This window comes from Capra hircus, chromosome 6 (genome assembly GCF_001704415.2).
Source record: "Capra hircus breed San Clemente chromosome 6, ASM170441v1, whole genome shotgun sequence".
Lineage (NCBI taxonomy): Eukaryota > Metazoa > Chordata > Mammalia > Artiodactyla > Bovidae > Capra > Capra hircus.
In genome coordinates this window covers 102,168,013-102,192,006 of record NC_030813.1, presented here as the reverse complement: position 1 = coordinate 102,192,006, position 23,994 = coordinate 102,168,013, and the positions used below count along the sequence as shown (strand labels likewise).

General features: G+C 41.7%; 1 protein-coding gene across 1 annotated transcript in view; it reads left to right on the top strand.

Annotated features, from left to right (window-relative positions):
- Positions 1-23,994, top strand: part of SLC10A6 (solute carrier family 10 member 6) — a 68,877-nt gene that overhangs the window by 39,725 nt on the left and 5,158 nt on the right. The window contains exons 3-5 of the mRNA XM_005681872.3: positions 9,535-9,653; positions 11,206-11,294; positions 14,351-14,526. Coding sequence (XP_005681929.2) covers positions 9,535-9,653; positions 11,206-11,294; positions 14,351-14,526 — 384 coding nt within the window. The remainder of the gene's footprint in view (positions 1-9,534; positions 9,654-11,205; positions 11,295-14,350; positions 14,527-23,994) is intronic.

Sequence of the window (23,994 nt, the reverse complement as noted above, 5' to 3'; positions counted from 1 at the left end):
AGCACCAATAATAGGAAGTCTGTAAAAGGTAAAGCTCATTTTACTTTGCTTAATTAGCTTTTAACTTTGGTCATATTATTCAACCTGTAAGCCTCATTTGTAAAATGGGGTTTAAATTACCTATTCCCCATGAGATTGTATTTTAAGTAGGAAATACATATACAGGGTGCCAGGCACATAGTAGTACACAGTGAATATTAGCTATTTCCCCCTTTTTCTTATAAAATTTTGATTTCAAGCCTCACAAACAAAGAAACAAAACAAAAGTCAAGTAAAAAAAATTTTTAATTCCAAGAAATGAACTTTTAAAATGGGGACTAAATACTAGATTTTCAATAGCTTATAGATACAAGAGTAATAAATCTTAATTTTCTGTAAAAATTATAAATTGGAAACTCAGTATGTTGACTGAAACAGTATCCAAGTTCATTGCTTTTCTTACTTGATTACCAACAAAAATAATTTTTAAGCAAAACTCAGTAAACAATCATTGATAGGAATTCTGTGTTTCATACTGGATGAAATCCAAGAGCATTTAGTCCAGCATCTTGTAGCTCAGATGGTAAAGAACCCACCTGCAATGAAGGAGACCTGGGTTTGATCCCTCGGTTGGGAAGATCCTTTGGAGAAGAGCATGGCTATGCACTCCAGCCTTCTTGTCTGGAGAATTCCATGGACAGAGGAGCCTGGTGGGCTGTAGTCCTTGAGGTTGCAAAGAGTCAGACACAGCTGAGTTTCTGTATTCTGAGCGTCTGATGCTGACCTCAGTCCTCTTCCCAGTCACTTGGGCTAGTCCTGTTAGCAGCCCCCTGTGACTTTGCCCATGCTTCTACTCCTCCGCTCAGCCCTGTGGCTCGTACTGTAGCCCAGCCTCTTGGTGTCACGCAGTGCGTGGCTTCCTATCTCTCCACTGTCATCACCTCTATTCAGGCCCCAGAGTTCCTTTCTTGGCCAGTTGCAGCACTTTGGCAATGTACTCTCTGCCTTCCATCTCTCCATCGTGGTTTTGTAGTAAGTGGTTAAGATAGGCTCTGAGATTTGACTGCTTGACTTTATATCCTGACTTGGGACCTCTTTTTTATAACTAGAAATCATAGTAGTTCCTTTGTGGTATTGTGAGGAGAAAAGGAATATATACATATAAAGGCTTTTCAACACCTGCTAAATTGAATAGAACCTAATTCAAGTCTAATGGACTTCTGTAGGTTTATTTCCCATTAACCCCTTAAGCACAGCTGGTCTGTTGTAAGAATGGACTACTAACTGTTCTTTAAACATATCCCACGCATAAAAAAGTTGTTTTTCAATTTATTTATTTAGCTGTGCCTGGTCCTTTTGCAGCATGTGGGATCTTTAGTTGCAACATGTGGGATCCCGTTCTCCAGTTCAGTTCAGTCAGTCGCGCAGTCATGTCCAACTCTTTTTGACCCCATGAATCACAGCATGCCAGGCCTCCATGTCCATTACCAACTCCTGGAGTCCTCCCAAACCCATGTCCATTGAATCGGTGATGCCATCCAACCATCTCATCCTCTGTTGTCCCCTTCTCCTCCTGCCCCTATCCCTTCCAGCATCAGGGTCTTTTCCAATGAGTCAGCTCTTTGCATCAGGTAGCCAAAGTATTGGAGTTTCAGCTTCAACATCAGTCCTTCCAATGAACACTCAGGACTGATCTCCTTTAGGATGGACTGGTTGGATCTCCTTGCAGTCCAAGGGACTCTCAAGAGTCTTCTCCAACACCATAGTTCAAAAGCATCAATTCTTTGGTGCTCAGCTTTCTTTATAGTCCAACTCTCACATCCATACAAGACTACTGGAAAAACCATAGCCTTGACTAGATGTACCTTTGTTGGAAAAGTAATGTCTCTGCTTTTGAATATGCTGTCTAGATTGGTCATAACTTTCTTTTCAGTTCTCCAACCCGCGATTGAATCTGGGCCTCCCACGTTGAGAGCTTGAAGTCCTAGTCACTTACTAACTCGGTCATCTTGACAGGTCATGTAAATTTTGTATGCTTTAATTTCATCAGGGAAACTCACTTCTAAAATAGGGGAAAACATAAGCTACCTCACTGGTTGTTGCATGGATTGAATGAGACAATATATACACACACACACACACATATGTATATATGTAAAGTTATTATTATTATTATATAGGTTAGGCAAAAGAGCACTGTGTCAGAGGTCTGTGTTTTAGGTGCTGCTCAAGGAGCTGTGTGTCTTTGAGCAATTTGCATTTCTGGACTGTTTCCTCATTTGTGAAAGTAATGGGTTAGACTCTCTGAGGTCCCTTTTTCTTTTCTTTTCATTGTAGTTTATTGCAGGATATTGAATATAGTTCCCTGTTCTATTCAGTAGGACCTTGATGACCCATTCTATATATAATAGTTTGCATCGGCTAATCCCAAACTCCCAATCTGGCCCTTCCCTGTTGCCTCCCCCTTGGCAGCCACAGGTCTGTTCTCCGTGTCTGTGACTCGGCTTTTGTTTCATAGGTAAGTTCGTGTCATATGAGGTCCTTTTTTCCATTGTGGTAAATATAGATAGCATAGCAGTTACCGTTTTAACATTTTTAAGTGTATACGCAGTGGCATGAAGTACATTCAGGATATTGCAGGATCTGTTCCCCAACCAGGGACTGAATCTGGCTCCTGGCCTCAATAGCCTGGGATCCTAGCCACTAGGCCACCTAGGAACTCTAGTTTGATAACTTTTGATGTACCAAGTCTCTTCTTCCCTGAGGACGTGTTTTTGTCCTCAGCAGCAAAGAAAGATTTCTGGGCACTCATAGTGGTGGAGCCTAGAGAGTCAGCGGCCAATTTTGACTTTAAAGAAGCTCTTGATCCTTCAGCAGAGACCCTGAAAATAGGACTTCAGATTCTTCAGGTCTGCTTAACAGGGCCTGGTGGAGAACTGAAGAGAAGAGAGACAGAACTGAGATTGAATCCATGTGACTTAGTATAACGTTCTGTCTGTAACTCTACATACTTTAGTATTTTTCTTCCTAATGAAAATAATACCCACACATAGAGTTGTCTTATAGATGAAAAGAGAAAAATGTATGTAATGAAGTCTTAGCATGTAGTACTCAATAAATGCTGATTACTGTTCGTGAGAAGCAGCAGACAGGAGTAATGTTTATATTTGGGGATGAAAAACCTGGCCTGGAACCTATCTCTAGGGCCCAGTCTATTGATCTGATCTTATAGTATATTCCATGTCCATCTGGCTAGCTAGATAATTTTATAAGTGTTTTTTTTTTTCATTGGGAAAGCAAAGGTATTCTCTCACAGTTTTGAGTGTCAGCGTCCCAGAGTTTATTGGTTTCAAGCTAAAAACCATTGAATAATTTAAACTCATTGCAAAGTAGTATACCCATGGACACTACACTTTAGTATAATGTACAGATATGTAATTTCCATGTTTTAAAGGAGGTTCAGGATTTCCCTGTTTGTCTGGACTTGTTGAATCTGTCTCATTATTCTGTGTAATAGTTTGTGGACGGTGATGCCATTCTGCTTAGTGCAAGCGGAATCTTGTTATACTGCATTCAGATTTTGCCAGCAATTTTCCTCGGTGAATAGCTGAGAGACCCAGTTGGCCGCATCCTCTGTTTATGCTGCACTGGAATTTCATGGCAGTAAAACAAAAGGTATGACTATGCATCGCACTCATGCACATTCACTGTGTGCTTCTCCAAGCTTTGCTGGTATGTATAATTGTTGGCAGAGCACCAGGGTCATGGATTGCCATCCGTCCTTGACCGTTGCTGTGCATGTGATGGGCGTGAGTTGTGTAACGGGTGGAAATCGTCACCTGTGTAATCAAGGGTCTAGACTGAGTCTGATAGAATCTCACAGTTTGCTCCCCACAGCCATCAATCCTACCTTTTTGGTGCATGCATCATGCTCACTGTCTTCAGTCATGTCTGACTCTTTGCGACCCCACGGACTGTAGCCCACCAGGCTCCTCAGTCCATGGGATTCGCCAGGCAAAAGTACTGGAGTGGTTGCCATTCCCTTCTCCAGGGGATCTTCCCAACCCAGGGATAGAACCTGTGCTTCCTGCCTTACAGACAGATTCTTTAACCCATGCCCCACCTGGAAAACCCTACCTTTCTGGGATTTGATCCAAAGCTATACAGGTGGAAAACGCTATGCTAGTTCTCCAGAAGTTCAAGATCAAAGTGATGTAGTATGGACTTCCTTTCAGCATGTGGTGGTAGGAAGAGTCAGAAATGTAGCACTATCATAGACTAGGAGTTAGCAAGTGTCCCAGACACACTCTTCGTGGATACAGAGATTTTAAAGCTGTGGCAAACTGCTTTTCTTCCTTAATTTGCTCTTCAGTTAGGAAGAAGACTTTGCCCAACTCAAACATTCATTGTTTTTTATTTTATTTTATTTTATTAATTTATTTAGGTTGTGCTGGGTCTTCATTGCTGCAAAGGTTTTTCTCTAGTTGCGGCAAGTGGAGGCTACTCTAATTGGAGAGCATAGGCTTCTGACTGTGGTGGCTTCTTGTGGCGAACAGGCCCTAGAGCAAAGATCCCAAGGGCTGCAACTAAGACCCAGCACAGCCAAATAAATAAAAGAAGACAATAGATCAGTTTCATACCTTATACAATATAAAATATAAATTTTAGATGAGCTGAAAATATAAATGTAGAAAATAAACCTATGAAAAAGTAAAAAGTGGGGGCAATCTTTGAAAAACCTCAGGAGAAGGGGGGATCTCTAATAAAACAGGGAACTCAGAAGCTGGCGGCGGGGGGGGGGGCGGGAATGGACAGATTTGACTACCTCTGTGTTCATTATTGTGGCAAAAGTCATAAGCATAGTTAAAATATAAGCTTGGAAAAATGTTTGTATTACATTTGATGATATGAAATCAACCCTGAATATTCATTGGAAAGACTGATGCTGAAGCTGAAGCTCCAGTACTTTGGCCACCTGATGCGAAGAGATGACTCATTGGAAAAGACAATTATGCTGGGAAAGATTGAGGGCAAAAGGAGAAGAGGGCAGCAGAGGATGAGACGGTTAGACAGCATCACTGACTCAATGGGCATGAATCTGGGCAAACTCAGGGAAATAGTGCAGGACCAGGAAGCCTGATGTACAGCAGTCCATGTGGTCACCAAGAGCTGAACATAGGTTAGCGGCTGAACAACAACCCTACTTTTAAAATAGCTCCTGCAAATTGAGAAAAGAAAAATCGGACAAGCAGGGCTGTTGTGAGGGGGTTTCCAAGAGGCTAGTAAACATTGGAAAGCACAACCTCATAGAGAATCAGATGTATAAAAAAGAAGAGTGAGATGCATTATTCAGTGTTCTCATGGGAAGTAGAAGGGACTGATCACCTCCAGTGTAGGGAAGACTGTGAAGTATAATAAAATTTTTTGAAAGTAATCTGGTAGTATCTATTAAAATGAAAAACAGGCTTTTGACATAGTGATTCAACTTTGGAGAATCTATTCTACAGAAGGAAAAGAATTATTCAAGTGAAATATGTGTAAGAATGCTTATTATAACATAGTTTATAACAGAAGAAAACTCAAAGCAATTTTTCATCATTAATGGAGTAATTGGGGAAATTTTGGCATATTTATGTTGCAGTTCTTTTGAAAAAAAAAAAAAAGTGAGTTTCTTATATCTGCTGTCTTGAAAATGACTGTGATATTAAGTGGAAAAGAATGCAGAAGCAACCATGCTACAGAGTAAGTTGTATTGTGTGATTGCTCTAAAAAGAAAAAAGAATAAACCTCTATTCAATGAACAAGCAACCATGAAATAGGAATGTTTAAATGAAAACAGAGAGGAGAAGGATGATATATACAAATACTTGTGAATTAAGTCTAGTTTTCTGAAAGGGTCATCAGTCAGCCAAATATTTGACGGTGCATCTTTGGGTTAGATTCCCAGATGGGGGATTGTTGAATCAAAGGGTAAACACATGTGTAATTTTGCTTGCTGTTGTAATTCAGTCACTAAGTTGTTCCGACTCTTTGCAATCCCATGAACTACAGCACGCCAGGCTTCTCTGTCCTTCACTATTTCCCGGGGTTTGCTCAAACTCATGTCCATTGAGTCATTGATGCTAACCAACCATCTCATCCTCTGTCCCCTTCTCCTCTTGCCCTCAATCTTTCCCAGCATCATGGTCTTTTCCAATGAGTCAGCTCTTTGCAAGCGGCCAAAGTTTTGCTAACCTAACTCCTTCCAGGTTTTGTGCCATTTTGCATTTTTACTGGCAATGATTGAGAGTATAGAAGGAGTATTTATTTTGCCATGCCACATGGCATGTGGGATCTTAATTCCCTGACCAGAGCTTGAACCTGGGCCCCCTGCATTAGAAGCATGGAGTCATAACCACTGGACCATCAGGGAAGTTCCCAGAAAGAGTACTTTTAATATCACTGAAGTATAATGATTGCTGCTTTTCTGGGAGTATAAGCATTCTTCTGATTGTTGTTGTTCAGTCACCAGTCATGTCCAACTCTTTGCGACCCCATGGACTGCAGCACGCCAGGCCTGTCTGTCCCTCACCATCTTCTGGAGTTTGCTCAAGTTCATGTCCATTGCGTTGGTGATGCCATCCAGCCATCTCATCCTCTGACTCCCTCTTCTCCTTCTGCCTTCAGTCTTTCTCAGCATCAGGGTCTTTTCCAATGGAGTTTGCAGAAGGTGACCAAAGTATTGGAGCTTCAGCATCCTTCCGATGAGTATTCAGGGTTGATTTCCTTTAAGATGGACTGGTTTGATCTCCTTGCTGTCCAAGGAACTCTCAAGAGTCTTCTCCAGCAGCACGGTTTGAAAGCATCAATTCTTCAGCACTATGCTTTCTTTACCATCCGGCTCTCACAACTGTTCTTTTGATAGAAAATGTCAAAATCATCACAGGCAGATTATTTTATAGGCAGGGTACTTAATTAAATGGAAACATTGGTGATTCATAGTATGGGGAGGAATGATGGTTGACCTGCTGGCGTGATCAAGTGCTGAGGACCCTTGCTTTCCCTGCAGCTGACCTTAGCCATGCGAAGGGTCTCTTCCCCCTCTCCTTGGTGGGGTGGGAGGTAGTAAGCCTCAGTCTCTCAGCCCTCTGCACCACAGACACAGGTTAGGCATGTACTACGTGCAAGACAGGTTGCTCTGAGAACCTAAATAGTGAGTATTAAAACATTCTCTGACTTTCAAGGGCTAGCGTTAAAGTGAACAAACTCTAGCTTTATCCCTGGTTTGTGTTGTATGATGTTTCCTGTGCCTCAATTAATCAGTAGAGCAGCAGTATTCGTGTCTATAGACAGTTTGTACATTCAGAAACAGATTGCATAATTTTCCTAGCAATTTTAAAGATAAAGTATTTTGTTGACCTGAAGGATATCTCTTTTCCATTTACCTTGCATCCATGCCAAGTTGCTTCAGTTGTGTCCAACTCTTTGCAACCCTATGGAATATAGCCCATCAGGTTCCTCTGTCCATGGGATTCTCCAGACAAGAATACTGGAGTGGGCTGCCATGCCCTTCTGCAGGGGATCTTCCCGACCCAGGAATCAAACCCATGTCTCTTATGACTCCTGCATTGGCAGGCAGTTTCTTTTACCATAGGTGCCACCTGGGAGGCCCTTCCATTTATCTTATTTCCCCTAACTTTGAGCTTCCCAGGTGATGCTAGTGGTAAGGAACCTGCCTGCCAGTGCAGGAGATGTAAGAGATGTGGGTTCGATCCCTGAGTTGGGAAGATCTCCTGGAGGAGGGCATGGCAACCCACTTCAGTATTCTTGCCTGGAGAATGCCATGGTCAGAGGAGCCTGGCAGGCTACAGTCCACAGGGTCGCAAAGAGTCAGACGTGACTTAGCACAGTTTAGTTCAGTTCAGTTCAGTTGCTCAGTCATGTCTGACTCTTTGCGACCCCAAGAATTGCAGCACACCAGTCCTCCCTGTCCATCACAAATTCCTGGAGTTCACTCAAACTCATGTCCATAGAGTCGGCCATGCCATCCAGCCATCTCATCCTCTGTTGTCCCCTTCTCCTCCTGCCCCCAATCCCTCCCAGCTTCAGAGTCTTTTCCAATGACTCAACTCTTTGCATGAGGTGGCCAAAGTATTGGAGTTTCAGCTTTAGCATCAGTCCTTCCAAAGAACACCCAGGACTGGTCTCCTTTAGAATGGACTGGTTGGATCTCCTTGCAGTCCAAGGGACTCTCAAGAGTCTTCTCCAACACCACAGTCCAAAAGCATCAATTCTTTGGCGCTCAGCCTTCTTCACAGTCCAACTCTCACATCCATACATGACCACAGGAAAAACCATAGCCTTGACTAGACAGACCTTTGTAGGCAAAGTAATGTCTCTGCTTTTGAATATGCTATCTAGGTTGGTCATAACTTTCCTTCCAAGGAGTAAGCGTCTTTTAATTTCATGGCTGCAATCACTATCTGCAGTGATTTTGGAGCCCCCCAAAATAAAGTCTGACACTGTTTCCACTGTTTCGCCATCTATTTGCCATGAAGTGATGGGACCAGATGCCATGATCTTAGTTTTCTGAATGTTGAGCTTTAAGCCAACTTTTTCATTCTCTTCTTTCACTTTCATCGAGAGGCTTTTCAGTTCCTCTTCACTTTCTGCCACACACCTGTAATTTTACTGATTCATTTTCTTGTTGATTTTATCACCCCAATAGGGACAAAATCCTATAGACAGAAAGAGTAAGCTGGTGAGAAGACCATTGGTCAGAAGGAATAAGCAATCTTGAATATAGCCTGGCATCTTTTGGCTCCGTCCCTGTTTTTTGAATCATTATAACTTCAGGACCCAGATAAGACTTCTTGGCTCCCTCTCTGAATTGATATAAAAGTAGGAAAATTTTGACATATTAAACCATAGATTAGAAAGTAGATTCCTGGTTGTCAGGGAAGGAGGAAGAAAGGAATGGGGAGGGACTGCTAATGGGGTGGAGCTTCTTTTGGAGGTGATGAAAATATTCTGGAAATAGAATAGCATAGTTACATTTACTAAAGAAACTTTTTTTTTTAATTGGCTGTGTTGGGTCTTAGTTGCGGCACGTGGGATCTATAGTTGTGACACGTGGGAACTAGTTCCTTGTCCAGGGATAAAATGTGGGGCCTGTGCATTGGAAGCTCAGTCTCAGCCGGGAGCTCAGTCTCAGCTGGTGGACCACCAGGGAATTCCTCACTAAAGATACTTTAAAATGAAATCTTATTGTCTATGGGTTATGTATAAAGAAGAACTGTATAAGAAAAAAATGAATTCTTACAGTGACTATCAGAACATTTAGGACAAGAAAATGTTCATAAAATATGAATTAATTGATAGATGACAAGAACTGCCGGAAATCTTTTTCTAGACCACAAATCCAGCCATCGTTTGTTGAATAAGACAGGAGGGAGTTTCAAGTAAATTACCTTACATCATGTGTAAGAAGTTGTGCCTCAGAAGTTGTTTTGGTTAAGGATTAAATCCTTTATTTCAAAACCTCCCTTGTAAGCATGACTTTAATTTTACTTTCAGCATCAGTATGACAACCTGTTCCACAGTGGCTGCCCTGGGAATGATGCCACTCTGCCTTTATCTCTACACCTTGTCCTGGAACCTCGAGCAGAATCTCACGATTCCGTATCAGAACATAGGTCTGTATTGGGCTTGTGACATGAAGTAGTAATAGTGATGGTAATAATAACAGCTGTGTTTACTGTGTGTCTGCTTTATACAGGGGGTTCTACATATATCTAATTTAATTCTCCACATAACCCAACAGAATAGATTCTATTACCAGTTCCACTTCTTGTATTTTCAGAAACAGGTGAACTCACTTCACCAAGGTTGTGCACCTGCTAAGTGCAGAACTTGATTTCTGACTCTGGAATCTGACTGCAAAGTCCAAGTTCTTAACGCCTACAAGTGTTTAGTTTTGAGAATAAAGGCAGAAAACTCACTTATTAAAAACAAACAAACTCTCCTTATATAATTCACTAGAAAGTAGTTTGACTCCTTGTGACCCACAGGTTGACTGCATCTCAGTGACTCTTATGAGACCTTAGTTCCACCAGTTTCATCTGTCACATTGCCTGTGAGCCTCGACTTCTTTACTGATCAACACAAACAATTCTTATTAACTGTTAAAGCGTATCCACACATCACAACCATACCCATATCTCCTTCATCATCTCCTTAAACTCTGTCCTTTTTTAAGAGAGCTCTGTGAACTTACTCAGCTTGGAGGAAAAACTTGGTGAGATGATATGTCTATCCTGGTTTGATCAGAATCTTTGAAGAATTGTTAGAAAATGTGGTTCTTAAACTCCAAAGTGTCAATCTGGAGTTTCAAGGGCTTACAACCCATGGCCCATAGTTCAAAACAGAGCCACATCCTGACAGCTGAAACCCATTGAATTGTAAAATTTGAGTGAAATCTTAATTTAGAAATCATAGTTTTATGTGTAACTTCTTCATATTACTAAGATTTAATAGATTTCTGTTTTGATAATATATAATAATAGGCACTTGTATACAGTTTAAGCCCCAAATATTATAAGCGACTTATGTGGCTTTGGCTAGTATTTCAAGTGAGCAGATTTGGAACGTGGCCCTGGAAAATGTCAGTGTATGGCTCCTGTCAGGCAAGTAGACATCTGCTGTATTGAGTCTGCCTTCAATGTCTTCATTTGCTTGTGTTCATGAAATGATGTATTGATGTATTTCTCTACCTGCCTATGGGTTACCTGGTTACAAGTGAAAGTATGAGAACTTGCTTTGGTTTCTAAAACAGGTGGTGTGTTTGCTTTGCAATAGGGATTCTTTGCAAAGCAAATCACTCATTGGCTTCAAACAGGAGAAATAATAGCTGTAGTTGTAGAGTGGTGACCCCATACATAGCAACCAAAGAATTTTGAAGACACAAAAGGGTCCATCTGTTTTCTAATCTTTACGTTTTCAGTTGTCACTCAAATCCCATATGCTTGTTGAAGGATCCAAGAGAAATATATGATGGCATTTAGTGCTATCATATACCCTTCAAAGACTGTCTTTCAAAGATTAAAAAATTTTTTGGAGGTGGATGCAGAAATAAAATGTTGCTTTGATTAGTTTTTATCTAAGTGAAACAGACATAAATTGTTGAGGCCTGGGAGGTAAGAGTAGAGAAAGGATACCTATTGTCTGACAGATGTTTCTTCTCTTCAGGAATCACTCTTGTGTGCCTGATCATTCCTGTGGCCTTGGGTATCTATGTGAATTATAGGTGGCCAAAACAATCCAAAATTATTCTTAAGGTAAGGAATCCCATGGGACATTTCAGACACCGAGACTTGACAAACAGATGTAGGCAACGACCAGAACAAACAGACCGGTAGAATACAGCCCACACCCAGCAATTTTCTTTCCATGCCCTGCATGTTTGTATCCAGTCGCCCTATTTCCTTATCACTTCCTTATCACTTCCTTGCCTTATCACTTCCGTGGGCCCCTACACTGAGGCTTATGACATCCTGCAAAGCATGGAACTCATGCTTCAAGGGCAGAAAAGCTTAGGCCTGTGTGTGGATGGAGAGTGCCCATTCATTCATAAGAGTTCACATGGTGCTCTCCAGCGAAGGCTGCTCAAGGCTGCATGAAATGGGGCCCAATGTTTAGGATGTGGCTGGTTTCCTGGAAGAGCAGGGAGCAGCGCTGTCTTTCAGAAGCATTCCTGGGGGAGCCTCTAAAGATGGAGTTTGTACACACAAGCAGTGACTTCTGACCACACAAATCACTGTCAAAATGAAATCATCCAGAATGTGTTGAGGAATGATGGGAAATGGGATCTCTTACCTCCTCTTGACTTTCCAGGGTTGTCTTTTTTTTGTTTTTTTTGTTTTTATTGAAGTATAGTTGATTTACGATGTTGTGTTAATTTCTGGTGTACAGCAGAATGACTCAGTTTTACATATATATATATATATATTCATTTTTATATTCTTTTTCATTATGGGTTATTCAAGGACATTAAATATAGTTCCTTAGGGTTGTCTTTAGTTTATTGGAGAAACAAGCGAATGTCCTCTTTAAATGGCTTTTAAAAATTATCTGGCTTGAAAGAAGGCATTCTCAACAATGGTGTCCCTCCTCTAGGATTCCAAGTATGTATTGTTTTAGAAGATATATGCTTTTACCCTTTTAATATATGCTGCTTCCATGAAGATTTAAAAAATGTTTTAGTTATTTTTTGCATTTATAAAGAAAGAAACATTTGGAGCTAAAGAAAGAATTTGGAGCTAATTGGACTTTCGGCAAATGAAATCTCAGCTCCTTTTAGTTTGAGGATTATGCGTTGGTTCAGCTTAAGCTTAGTGCTTTGCTGTACCTGGCAGAACATGCCACTCCGTTCGCCTGCATGGATGCTCTTCTCCACTTCGGCGTGAGACTGAACCACTCCCACCCTTCCTCCAGGGGGTGGAGAATGAGAGAAGAGAGGTTGAGAGGCAGACAACTCAGTCGGGCACAGGGAACTGGGGGAAGGATGAAATGGTACGCGTGTGGATTGGACATGGTGACTTTACTGTTATTTCAGTAGGTGGCAGTGGGTGGTTATAATCTTGTTTACAAAACCACAGGAAAGAGTATGATCACGGGAACCTCTTCCTTTTTATTTTTGGCCGTGTCGGTTCTTAGTTGTGACACGTGGGTTACTCTCTAGTTGTGGCACACAGGCTCAGCAGTTGCCCTGTGGAATGTAGGATCTTAGTTCCCTGACCAGGGGGTCAAACCTGTGTCCCCTGCATTGGAAGGCAGATTCTTAACCAATGGACCACCAGAGGAGTCCCAGGAACCTCTTACTTTTCAAGTACTCTATTTTGAATTACTTCCTTAAAAGAGTACCTAACAAAAAAAAATAATGATTTTGGCATTTCCAAATCCTCTACTAGTTCATCGGTGTCATTGGAGAAATATTTTCTATATGTTTGTAAAGAGCAAATTCAAAGCCCTTTGGCTTTTCCATAGGAGTTGTGGCATAAAATATTTAATAATGTGCATAACTATATTTTAGAGTATCTTCATTAAAATTAGGATACTTTAATCATTATTTTGGGATGTCTTCATTCTCTGTTCCTGGTCCTCTTTTCATTTTAGATCTGATTCATTTTCTTTTAATTTTAAATTTATTTATTTTTTAATTGAAGGATAATTGCTTTATAAAATTGTGTTGGTTTCTGCCAGACATCAACATAGATCTGATTCATTTGCTGGACAAGTTGCTTTTGGTAAATTTTAAACTCTGAGATCCCTCTCTTGGTAGAAAGTTCAGAGGCCTTTGTGTATTGCAGCAACTTCAGTTAGGCGGAGGCCCAGTGTTTCCTGATTTTGACCCCAGGACACACCTAAGGTACACTGGGTTGTTTTTATTTTGTTTTGGTTCTCCACACCGTGAATCATTTAAAATCAAGGTTGATGCTGTCGCTGGGTGCAGAGTTTGCTGTGTACATGATGTGAGTGGGAACTTGCCAAGATCCTGATTTTCCGCCAATCTTCTGGGTCTCGCTTCCTTTCTTGGAAAAAAATTTTGTTTAATTTTTATTTCTGTTGGACAACAGAAGTATGAGAGTATTCATTTGGGAGAGGATAGAGATATCTGTCAGTACCTCTCATATTACATTAATATTAGCTCAGGTGGTCTAATGAAGCATTGGTAAATTTCATTTGGCGGAGAGAAGCACAGGAGTCAATGCTGTAAGAAGTCTCTGGCAGTTGAGGGGGTGGTGGGAAAACAGTGGTGGATGGTCAGGCAGGGCAGATCTCAGACAACAGATTCCAGGGTGGGGTCCAAGAGGTTGTGTGCAGAGGAGCTCAGTCTGTCCATGGAATGCTTCAGGCAAGGATACTGGAGTGGGTTGCCATTTCCTCCTCCAGGGGATCTTCCCGACCGAGGGATCGAACGTCTCTCATGTCTCCTGCACTGCAGGCAGATTCTTCACTGCTAGTGCCGCCAGGGAAGCCCCGTGTGTAGAGGTGTTGGATGCTTATTAACAGATTTTCCCCTTATTTCACAAATTTGTCCTATCCATGAAAAATCTCACTACCCAATTCTTCTGGCAAAATCCTCCACCTGAAAGGAAAAAGGTACCGATCATAAAATAAGAAGACTTCAGTTTGTGTTGAGCTTCATTGAATTCTAGCTCCTCAGCTAAGTCACTTGACCACGTTGGACCTCCGTAAAATGACACAGGATTAGGTGGTTCTCTAAATCTTCTCTTTGTTCCTCTCTTCTAGGTTTCAAGGCTTTTAGAGCAGTGATGGACTTTGCAAGAAGACCATGATATTCACGCATACCTCTTTTATTGATTTGTCTTAGATTGGGGCCATTGCTGGTGGACTCCTCTTTTTGGTCGTCACAGTGGCTGGTGTGGCGCTGATAAAAGAATTTTGGAGTACAGACATCATTCTTCTGACGATCAGTTTCATCTTTCCTTTGATTGGCCATGTCACAGGCTTTCTCCTGGCACTTCTTACCCACCAATCTTGGCAGAGGTACAGTTAAATTATCCATAAACTTTTATAAAGAAGACAAATTAAACATACTGCTGTTGGCAGACTTTGTTGCCTCTCTGTCTGGAAGCACAAAGAGTTTTGCCTTATAAAGTGGATGGAACAGGACAACTCACCGTAAAGACAGTGGAAAGACCATAGTAATTCTTCACATAAATGAAAAAGTGAAAGTGAAAGTCGTTCAGTTGTGTCCGACTTTATAGTCCGTGGAATTCGCCAGGCCAGAATACTGGAGTGGGTAGCCTTTCCCTTCTCCAGGGGATCTTTCCAACCCAGGGATCGTTCATTAATGGTGTCAATATGCCAATCCTAATTTCAAAAATAACAACTTCCCATCAATTTGGCCTTGGTTTCAAACCACTTGTTGCAATCTGGACACACTTCTCTTCTTAGTCTGATAGTTTAAGAGGATGGGTGAGATGGTTTCACTAAATATAGAGATCATTCTAGAGGATGAGCAAGGATTCAAAGATTAAGCATATATCTGTTGTTTGTGCTAAATTTTTAAAAAGTGCTGTTTATAAAGGCAAGAGGAGATAGGACACATTTGAGAAATACAATAGGAATTTATCTTAAATATTATCATTACAATATGGGGTATATAATATATAAATACTGTTGTTCTTGTTCAGTCACTAAGTTGTGTCTGACTCTTTGCAACCCCATAGACTGCACCATGTCAGGCTTCCCTGTCCTCCACTATCTCCCAGAGTTTGCTCAAACTCATGTACCATGAATCAGTGATGCCATCTAACCATCTTATCCTCTGTCATCTCCTCCTCCTGCCTTCAATCTTTCTCAGTATCAGGTTTTTTTCGAATGAATCAGTTCTTCGCATCGGGTGGCCAGAGTATTGGAACTTCAACATCAGTTCAGTTCAGTTCAGTTCACTCAGTCATGTCTGATTCTTTGCGACCCCATGAACAGCAGCACACCAGGCCTCCCTGTCCATCACCAAGTCCTGGAGTCCACCCACACCCATGTCCATTGAGTCAGTGATGATATCCAACTATCTCATCCTCGGTCATCCCCTTCTCCTCCTGCCCTCAATCTTTCCCAGCATCTGGGTCTTTTCAAATGAGTCAGTTCTTTGCATCAGGTGGTCAAAGTATTGGAGTTTCAGCTTTAACATCAGTCCTTCTAATGTGTATTCAGGACTGATCTTTAGGATGGACTGGTTGGATCTCCTTGCAGTCAAAAGGACTCTCAAGAGTCTTCTCCAACACCACAGTTCAAAAGCATCAATTCTTTGGCGCTCAGCTTTCTTTAGTCCAACTCTCACATCCATACATGACTACTGGAAAAACCATAGCCTTGACTAGACAGACCTTTACTGACAAAGTGATATCTCTGCTTTTCAATATGCTATCTAGGTTGGTCATAACTTTCCTTCCAAGGAGTAAGCGTCTTTTAATTTCATGGCTGCAGTCACCATCTGCAATGATTTTGGAGCCCAGAAAAATAAAGTCTGACACTGTTTCCACTGTTTCCCCATCTATTTCCCATGAAGTGATGGGACCAGATGCCATGATCTTCGTTTTCTAAATGTTGAGCTTTAAGCCAACTTTTTCACTCTCCTCTTTCACTTTCATCAAGAGGCTCTTTAGTTCTTCTTTACTTTCTGCCATAAGGATGGTGTCATCTGCATATCTGAGGTTATTGGTATTTCTCCCACCAATCTTGATTCCAGCTTGTGCTTCCTCCAGCCCAGCATTTCTCATGATGTACTCTGCATAGAAGTTAAATAAGCAGGGTGACAATATACAGCCTTGACGTACTCCTTTTCCTATTTGGAACCAGTCTGTTGTTTCATGTCCAGTTCTAACTGTTGCTTCCTGACCTGCATACAGGTTTCTCAAGAGGCAGATCAAGTGATCTGGTATTCCCATCTCTTTCAGAATTTTCCACAGTTTATTGTGATCCACACAGTCAAAGGCTTTGGCATAGTCAATAAAGCAGAAGGAGATGTTTTTCTGGAACTCTCTTGCTTTCTTAATGATCCAGCAGATGTTGGCAATTTGATCTCTGCTTCCTCTGCCTTTCCTAAAACCAGCCTGAACATCTGAAATTTCACGGTTCACGTATTGCTGAAGCCTGGCTTGGAGAATTTTAAGCATTACTTTACTAGTGTGCGAGATGAGTGCAATTGTGCAGTAGTTTGAGCATTCATTGGCACTGCCTTTCTTTGGGATTGGAATGAAAACTGATCTTTTCCAGTCCTGTGGCCACTGCTGAGTTCTCCAAATTTGCTGACATATTGAGTGCAGCACTTTCACAGCATCATCTTTCAGGATTTGAAATAGTTCCACTGGAATTCCATCACCTCCACTAGCCTTGTTCATAGTAATGCTTCCTAATGTCCATTTGACTTCACATTCCAGGATGTCTGGCTCTAGTTGAGTGATCACAACATTGAGATTATCTGGGTCATGAAGATCTTTTTTGTACAGTTTTTCTGTGTATTCTTGCCACCTCTTCTTAATATCTTCTGCTTCTGTTAGGTCCCTATCATTTCTGTCCTTTATTGAGCCCATCTTTGCATGAAATGTTCCCTTGGTATCTCTAATTTTCTTGAAGAGATCTCTAGTCTTTCCCATTCCATCACTGAGGAAGGTTTTCTTATCTCTCCTTGCTATTCTTTGGAACTCTGCATTCAAATGGGTATATCTTTCCTTTTTTCCTTTGCTTTTTGCTTCTCTTCTTTTCACAGCTATTTGTAAGGCCTCCTCACACAGCCATTTTGCTTTTTTGCATTTCTTTTTCTTAGGGATGGTTTTGATTCCTATCTCCTGTACAATGTCATGAACCTCCATCCACAGTTCATCAGGCCCTCTGTCTTAAATCTATTTCTCACTTCCACTGTATAGTCATATGGGATTTGATTTAGGTCATACCTGAATGGTCTAGTGGTTTTCCCCACTTTCTTCAATTTCAGTCTGAATTTGGCAATAAGGAGTTCATGATCTGAGCCACAGTCAGCTCCCGGTCTTGTTTTTGCTGACTGTATAGAGCTCCTCCATCTTTGGCTGCAAAGAATATAATCAATCTGATTTTGGTGTCAACCATCTGGTGATGTTCATGTGTAGAGTCTTCTCTTGTGTGTTGGAAGAGGGTGTTTGCTATGACCAGTGTGTTCTCTTGGCAGGACTCTATTAGTTTTTGCCCTGCTTCATTCCGTATTCCAAGGCCAAATTTGCCTGTTACTCCAGGTATTTCTTGACTTCCTACTTTTATATTCCAGTACCCTATAATGAAAATGACATCTTTTCTGGGTGTTAGTTCTAGAAGGTCTTGTAGGTCTTCAAAGAACTGTTCAACTTTAGCTTCTTCAGCGATACTGCTCAGGGGAATAGACTTGGATTACCATGATAATGAATGGTTTTCCTTGGAAATGAACAGAGATCATTCTGTTGTTTTTGAGATTGCATCCAAGTACTGCATTTCAGCGGAGAAGGCAATGGCACCCCACTCCAGTACTCTTGCCTGGAAAATCCCATGGACGGAGGAGCCTGGTGGGCTGCAGTTCATGGGGTCACTAGGAGTCAGACACAACTGAGCAACTTCACTTTCACTTTTCACTTTCATGCATTGGAGAAGGAAATGGCAACCCACTCCAGTGTTGTTGCCTGGGGAATCTCAGGGATGGGGGAGCCTGGTGGGCTGCCGTCTATGGGGTCGCACAGAGTTGGACACGACTGAAGCAACTTAGCAGCAGCAGCAGACTGCATTTCGGACTCTTTTGTTGACTGTGATGGCCACTCCATTTTTTCTAAGGGATTCCTGCCCGCAGTAGTAGATATAATGGTCATCTGAGTTAAATTCACCCATTCCAGTCCATCTTAGTTCACTGATTCCTAGAATGTTGATGTTCACTCTTGTCATCTCCTGTTTGACCACTTCCAACTTGCCTTGATTCATGGACCTGACATTCCAGGTTCCTATGCAATATTGCTATTTACAGCATCGAACCTTGCTTCTGTCACCAGTCCCATCCACAAGTGGGATGTCCTTCCAATGATTATTCAGGGTTGTTTCCTTTAGGATTGACTGGTTTGATTGCCTTGCTGTCCAAGGAACTCTCAAGAGTCTTCTCCAGCACCACAATTTGAAAGCATCAATTCTTCGGTGCTCAATCTTCTTTTTGGTCCAACTATCACATCCATACATGGCTACTGGAAAAACCATAGCCTTGACTATATGGACCTTTGTTGGCAAAGTCATGTCTCTGATTTTTAATATGCTGTCTAAGTTTGTCATCACTTTCCTTCCAAGGAGCAAGTGTCTTTTAATTTCATGCCTGTGGTTACTGTCCACAGTGGTTTTGGAGCCCAAGAGAACAAAATCTGTCACTTTTTCCACTTTTCCCCCTTCTATTTGCCATGAAGTGATGGGACCAGATGCCATGCTCTTAGTTTTTTGAATGTTGAGTTTTAAGCCAGCTTTTTCACTCTCCTCTTTCACTCTCATCAAGAAATCTTAGTTCCTCTTTACTTTTTGCCATTAGAGTGGTATCATTTGCATATCTGAAGTTGTTGAAATTTCTCCTGGCAATCATGATTCCAGCTTGTGATTCACCCAGTCAGGCATTTCACATGATGTACTCTGCATATAAGTTAAATAAGCAGGGTGAAAATATACAGCCTTGTCATACTCCTTTCCCAACTTTGAACCATTTCATTATTCCATATCTGGTCCTAACTGTTGCTTCTTGACCTACATACAGGTTTCTCAGGAGGCAGGTAAGGTGGTCTGGTATTCCCATCTCTTAAAGAATTTTCCAGTTGGTTGTGATCCACACAGTCAAAAGTTTTAGTATAGTCAGTGAAACAGAAGTAGCCTTTTTTTCTGGAATTCTCTTGCTTTTTCTGTGATCCAGTGAATGTTGGCAAATTGATCTCTGGCTCCTCTGCCTTTTCTGAATCCAGCTTGTACACCTGGAAGTTCTTGATTCATATACTACTGAAGCCAAGCTTGAAGGATTTTGAATATAACCTTGCTAGCATGTGAAATGAGTGCAATTGTATGGTTTGAACATTTTTTGGCATTGTCTTTCTTTGGGATTGGAGAAGGCAATGGCACCCCACTCCAGTACTCTTGCCTGGAAAATCCCATGGACGGAGGAGCCTGGTAGGCTGCAGTCTATGGGGTCGCTGAGGGTCAGACACGACTGAGCGACTTCCCTTTCATTTTTCACTTTCATGCACTGGAGAAGGAAATGGCAACCCACTCCAGTGTTCTTGCCTGGAGAATCCCAGGGACGAGGGAGCCTGGTGGGCTGCCGTCTATGGGGTCGCACAGAGTTGGACACGACTGAAGTGACTTAGCAGTAGTTCTTTGGGATTGGAATGAAAACTGACCCAGTGGCCACTGCTGAGTTTTACAAATTTGCTCACATAAAGTGCAGCACTTTAACAGCATCATCTTTTAGGATTTTAAATAGCTTCAACTGGAATTCCATCACCTCCATTAGCTTTAATAGTAGTAGTGCTTCCTAAGGTCCACTTGATTTCACATTCCAGGATGTCTGGTTCTAGGTGAGTGACCATACCATTGTGGTTATTTGGGTAATTAAGATTTTTTTGTATAGTTCTTCTGTGTATTCTTGCCCCCTCTTCTTAATCTCTTCTGCTTCTGTTAGGTCCTTATCATTTCTGGCCTTTATCATGCCCATCCTTACATGAGATAAACATTATAAAATATTACAAATGATAACACTCCATACTGTTTTGCCTGTCGATGAGATGAACATTATCATACAGTGTTGGCTGGAACATAATTTGGCACAAACTCTCTGGAAGGCTATTTAGTCATATCAACAGCCTTATAAATATTTATAGCTATTAATTCAGTGACTTTATTTCTAGAAATCTGTCCTTAAGCTAGCAAATCAGATAAATACACAAATACTGATGTGCAAGGATATTAATTGCAGTGTTATATGTGAATATAAAAAATAGAGACAGTTTAAATATCTGACAAAAGAGAGATATTTAATTCATGACTGTGTCTATATGAGTACTATAATTCATCCATTTAATGCTTTTGGAAAATACTAGAAATAAGTTTAAAAAGAGCAGGAAACAATATGCATTTTGATTCCCATTTGTAGAAGAAAATAGAAGAATTTTATGCTTAGAAAAATACTGGACGAAATATACCATAGGCTAATTGGACTTCCCTGGTTGTCCAGTGGCTAATACTCCTCACTCCCAATGCAGAGGGCCTGGGTTCAATCCCTGGCCAGGGAACTAGATCCTACAAGCTGCAGCTAAAAGTTTGCATGTCACTACTAAAATTCTGTGCAGACACATAAACAAATAAATATTTTGGCTTCACTCATAGCTCAGTCAGTAAAGAATCTGCCTACAATGCAGGAGACTGCCTGCAATGCAGGAGAAATGGGTTTTGGTCCCTGGGTTAGGAAGATCCCCTGGAGAAGGAAATGGCAACCCACTCCAGTATTCTTGCCTGGAAAATTCCATGGTCAGCAGAGCTTGGAAGGCAGGCCATATATAGTTCATGGGCTCTCAAAGAGTCGGACACAACTGAGTGACTAAACCACCACTATGATAAGTGTTTAATTTTGAGTAGTGGGATGAAGAGTAATTTTAGTTTCTTAATATTTCCTTGATATATTATCTAAATTTTTTGATGAATAATGAATATGTACTACTTTTAAAATTAGAAAAGTATTATTGAAAAATAAACTGTGCCGTTAAATTCCCAAAGTGACATTTGGGAATTTTTTTTTTTTTTTCATGTTAACTGGTACTTTGTTTACAACCTAAACATTGTTGGGGATTCCCAGGTGGTGCTAGTGGTAAAGAATCTGCCTGCCAACGCAGGAGAGGAGAGTGACATGGGTTTGATCCCTGGGTCGGGAAGATCCCTTGGAGTAGGTAATGGCAACCCACTCCAATATTCTTGCCTGGAGAATTCCATGGACAGAGGAGCCTGGCAGGCTACTGTCCATAGGGTTACAAAGAGTCAGACACGACTGAAGCAACTTAGCACAGCAACATTGTCAGTTTAAGATGAAATCCACTGTGGTATGTAGATCTTCGCATTTAAATTCTAGGGTTTCTTCTTTTGATCCTTGGTAAAATTTTATTCAAGAAACGGAATAGACATATATATGTATTTAAAAACACGAAGTGGGAGATTTTTAATCAGCTTTACGTTTTTGTCTACTTGGGAAACATTCCGGATGGTACCAAATCCTTGGTGAGGCTCTGCCAAGTGTATCTCATTTACTTCTTGCTGCAAGTCTAAGAGGTAGATACTCTTGGTTACCCATTCTACAGATGAGCAAATCCTTTGGAGAAGTAACCTGACCCAGTTCATAGAACCAGAATGTGGCGGAGTTAAGATTCGGACCTGGGTTTATTTATAAGGTCAGTACAGCCCTATCTGCAGGAGGCTGGTTCCAAGATCCCCTGAAGATACCAGACTCCAAGGATGCTCAACTTCCTTATATAAAAGAACACAGTATTTGTGTTTAACCTATGTACATCTTCCATAGGTCTTCCCAGGTGGCTCAATGGTAAGGGATCCGCCTGCAGTACAGGAAACGTGGGTTCAATTCCTGGGTCGGGAATATCCCCTGGAGGAGGGCGTGGCAACCCCCTCCAGTATTTTTGCTTGAGAAATCCCATGGACAGAGGAGCCTGGCGGGTTACAGTCCATGAGATTGCAAAAGACTTGGATACAACTTAGTCACTGAGCACGCATGCACATCTTCCATATACTTGTCTCTAGATTACTTATAGTACCTAATACAATGTAAATGCTATATAAATAGTTGCCTGCAAGGCAAGTTCAAGTTTTGCTTTTAGAAACCTTGCCGAATTTTTCTTTTCCAAAATATTTTTGATCTGAGGTTGGTTGAATCCATGGGCTGACTGTCCTTAGGAACACAGACTGTTGAGGATTTGAAATATAATTGAGTCTGGAGAGAAGGATTCCTATGGCAGAGTGTAGTTAACAGTCTTGTTTTTTTCCACACTTGATGGCTTGTGAAATATCAGGACTGAGATACTGCATTTGCTTTGTGAATGGTCCAGGTGTGAGGTACAGCTGTGTAGCTTAATCATGTCAAGTTATGGACAAGGTCTTTGAAAGAAGTGAGAGTAATCTGCAGAAAGCATAACAAGGAACAGGATAATTAGAAATAAAATCAGGGCCACTGAATTTGCCCTGTACTAGTGATAATAGGTTTACTCCCACATTACACACCCTTGTTACCTTCACATCTCAGTCCAGTTTGCATAGCCTACTAAGTCGCATCCATCATGTTCGATTCTTTGCAACCCCATGGACCACAGCCCAGCAGGATCCTCTGTCCATGGGATTCTCCAGACAAGAATACTGGAGTGAGTTGCCATGCCCTTCTCCAGGGGATCTTCTGGACCTGGGGATTGAACCCTTGTCTCTAAGTCTCCTGAATTGGCAGGCAGGTTCTTTGCCACTACAGCCACCTGGGAAGCCAGTTTGTGTTGAGGAGCTGCCTTATCAAATGCCTCTGTCCTCTCTTCTGCCATCTGTGAAAACCTCAAGGCGCCCTTTGGAAATTGGGAAAGATGAAACTGCCTAACCCAGCCTCCAAGGTCCTGCCTAGATTTTTCTTTTTTCTCCTTCCTGCTCTTCCTTTCTTCCTCTCTTCCTTTGAAAACAAATCAAACAGAGAAAAGTAGACAAAACTTATTACTAAAGCCTTTCGCCAAAGACTTCATTGCAGACATTTTGTTTTCACATGGGATTTTTATGTTTCTTTTTTAGAAAAATAATTGTATTTCTTTATTTGGCCATGCTGGGTCTTCGTGGCCTTGAGGGCTACTCTCTAGTTGCGGAGCATGGGCTTCTCAGCGTGGTGGGTTCCCTTGTTGTGGAGCACAGACTCTGGGGGGAGTGGGGTTCAGCAGTTGTGGCTCCTGGGCTCTAAAGCACTGGCTCAGTAGTCGTGACTCACAGGCTTAGTTGTCCCGCAGCACGTGGGATCTTCCTAACGCGGGGATCGGACCCACATCGCCTGCACTGGCACACAGATTCTTCACTGAGACACTGGAGAAGCCCCGTTTATTTTCAAGTGTCATTTATTTCGCTGTTTAGTTGCTGAGTCGTGTCCGACTCTTTGCGACCTCATAGGCTGTTGCTTGCCAGGCTTCTCTGCCCATGGGATTTTGTAGGCAAGAATCCTGGAGTGGGTTGCCATTTCCTTCTCCAGGGGATTTCCCCAACCCAGGGATGGAGGCTGAGTCTCCTGCATTGGCAGGCAGATTCTTTAGTTTACGCTGTTTTGTCTCTGACTCAATTTTCCATCCTCACCTCCTCGTCCTTTGCTTTCCACAGGCTGGCATAGAGCACAAGCAGTGCTTACTGACCAGGCCACACTCATACCTGTCCCCGAACAACCATTTTCCCACATTAAACGCCTCTTTCTCTCTTTCCACC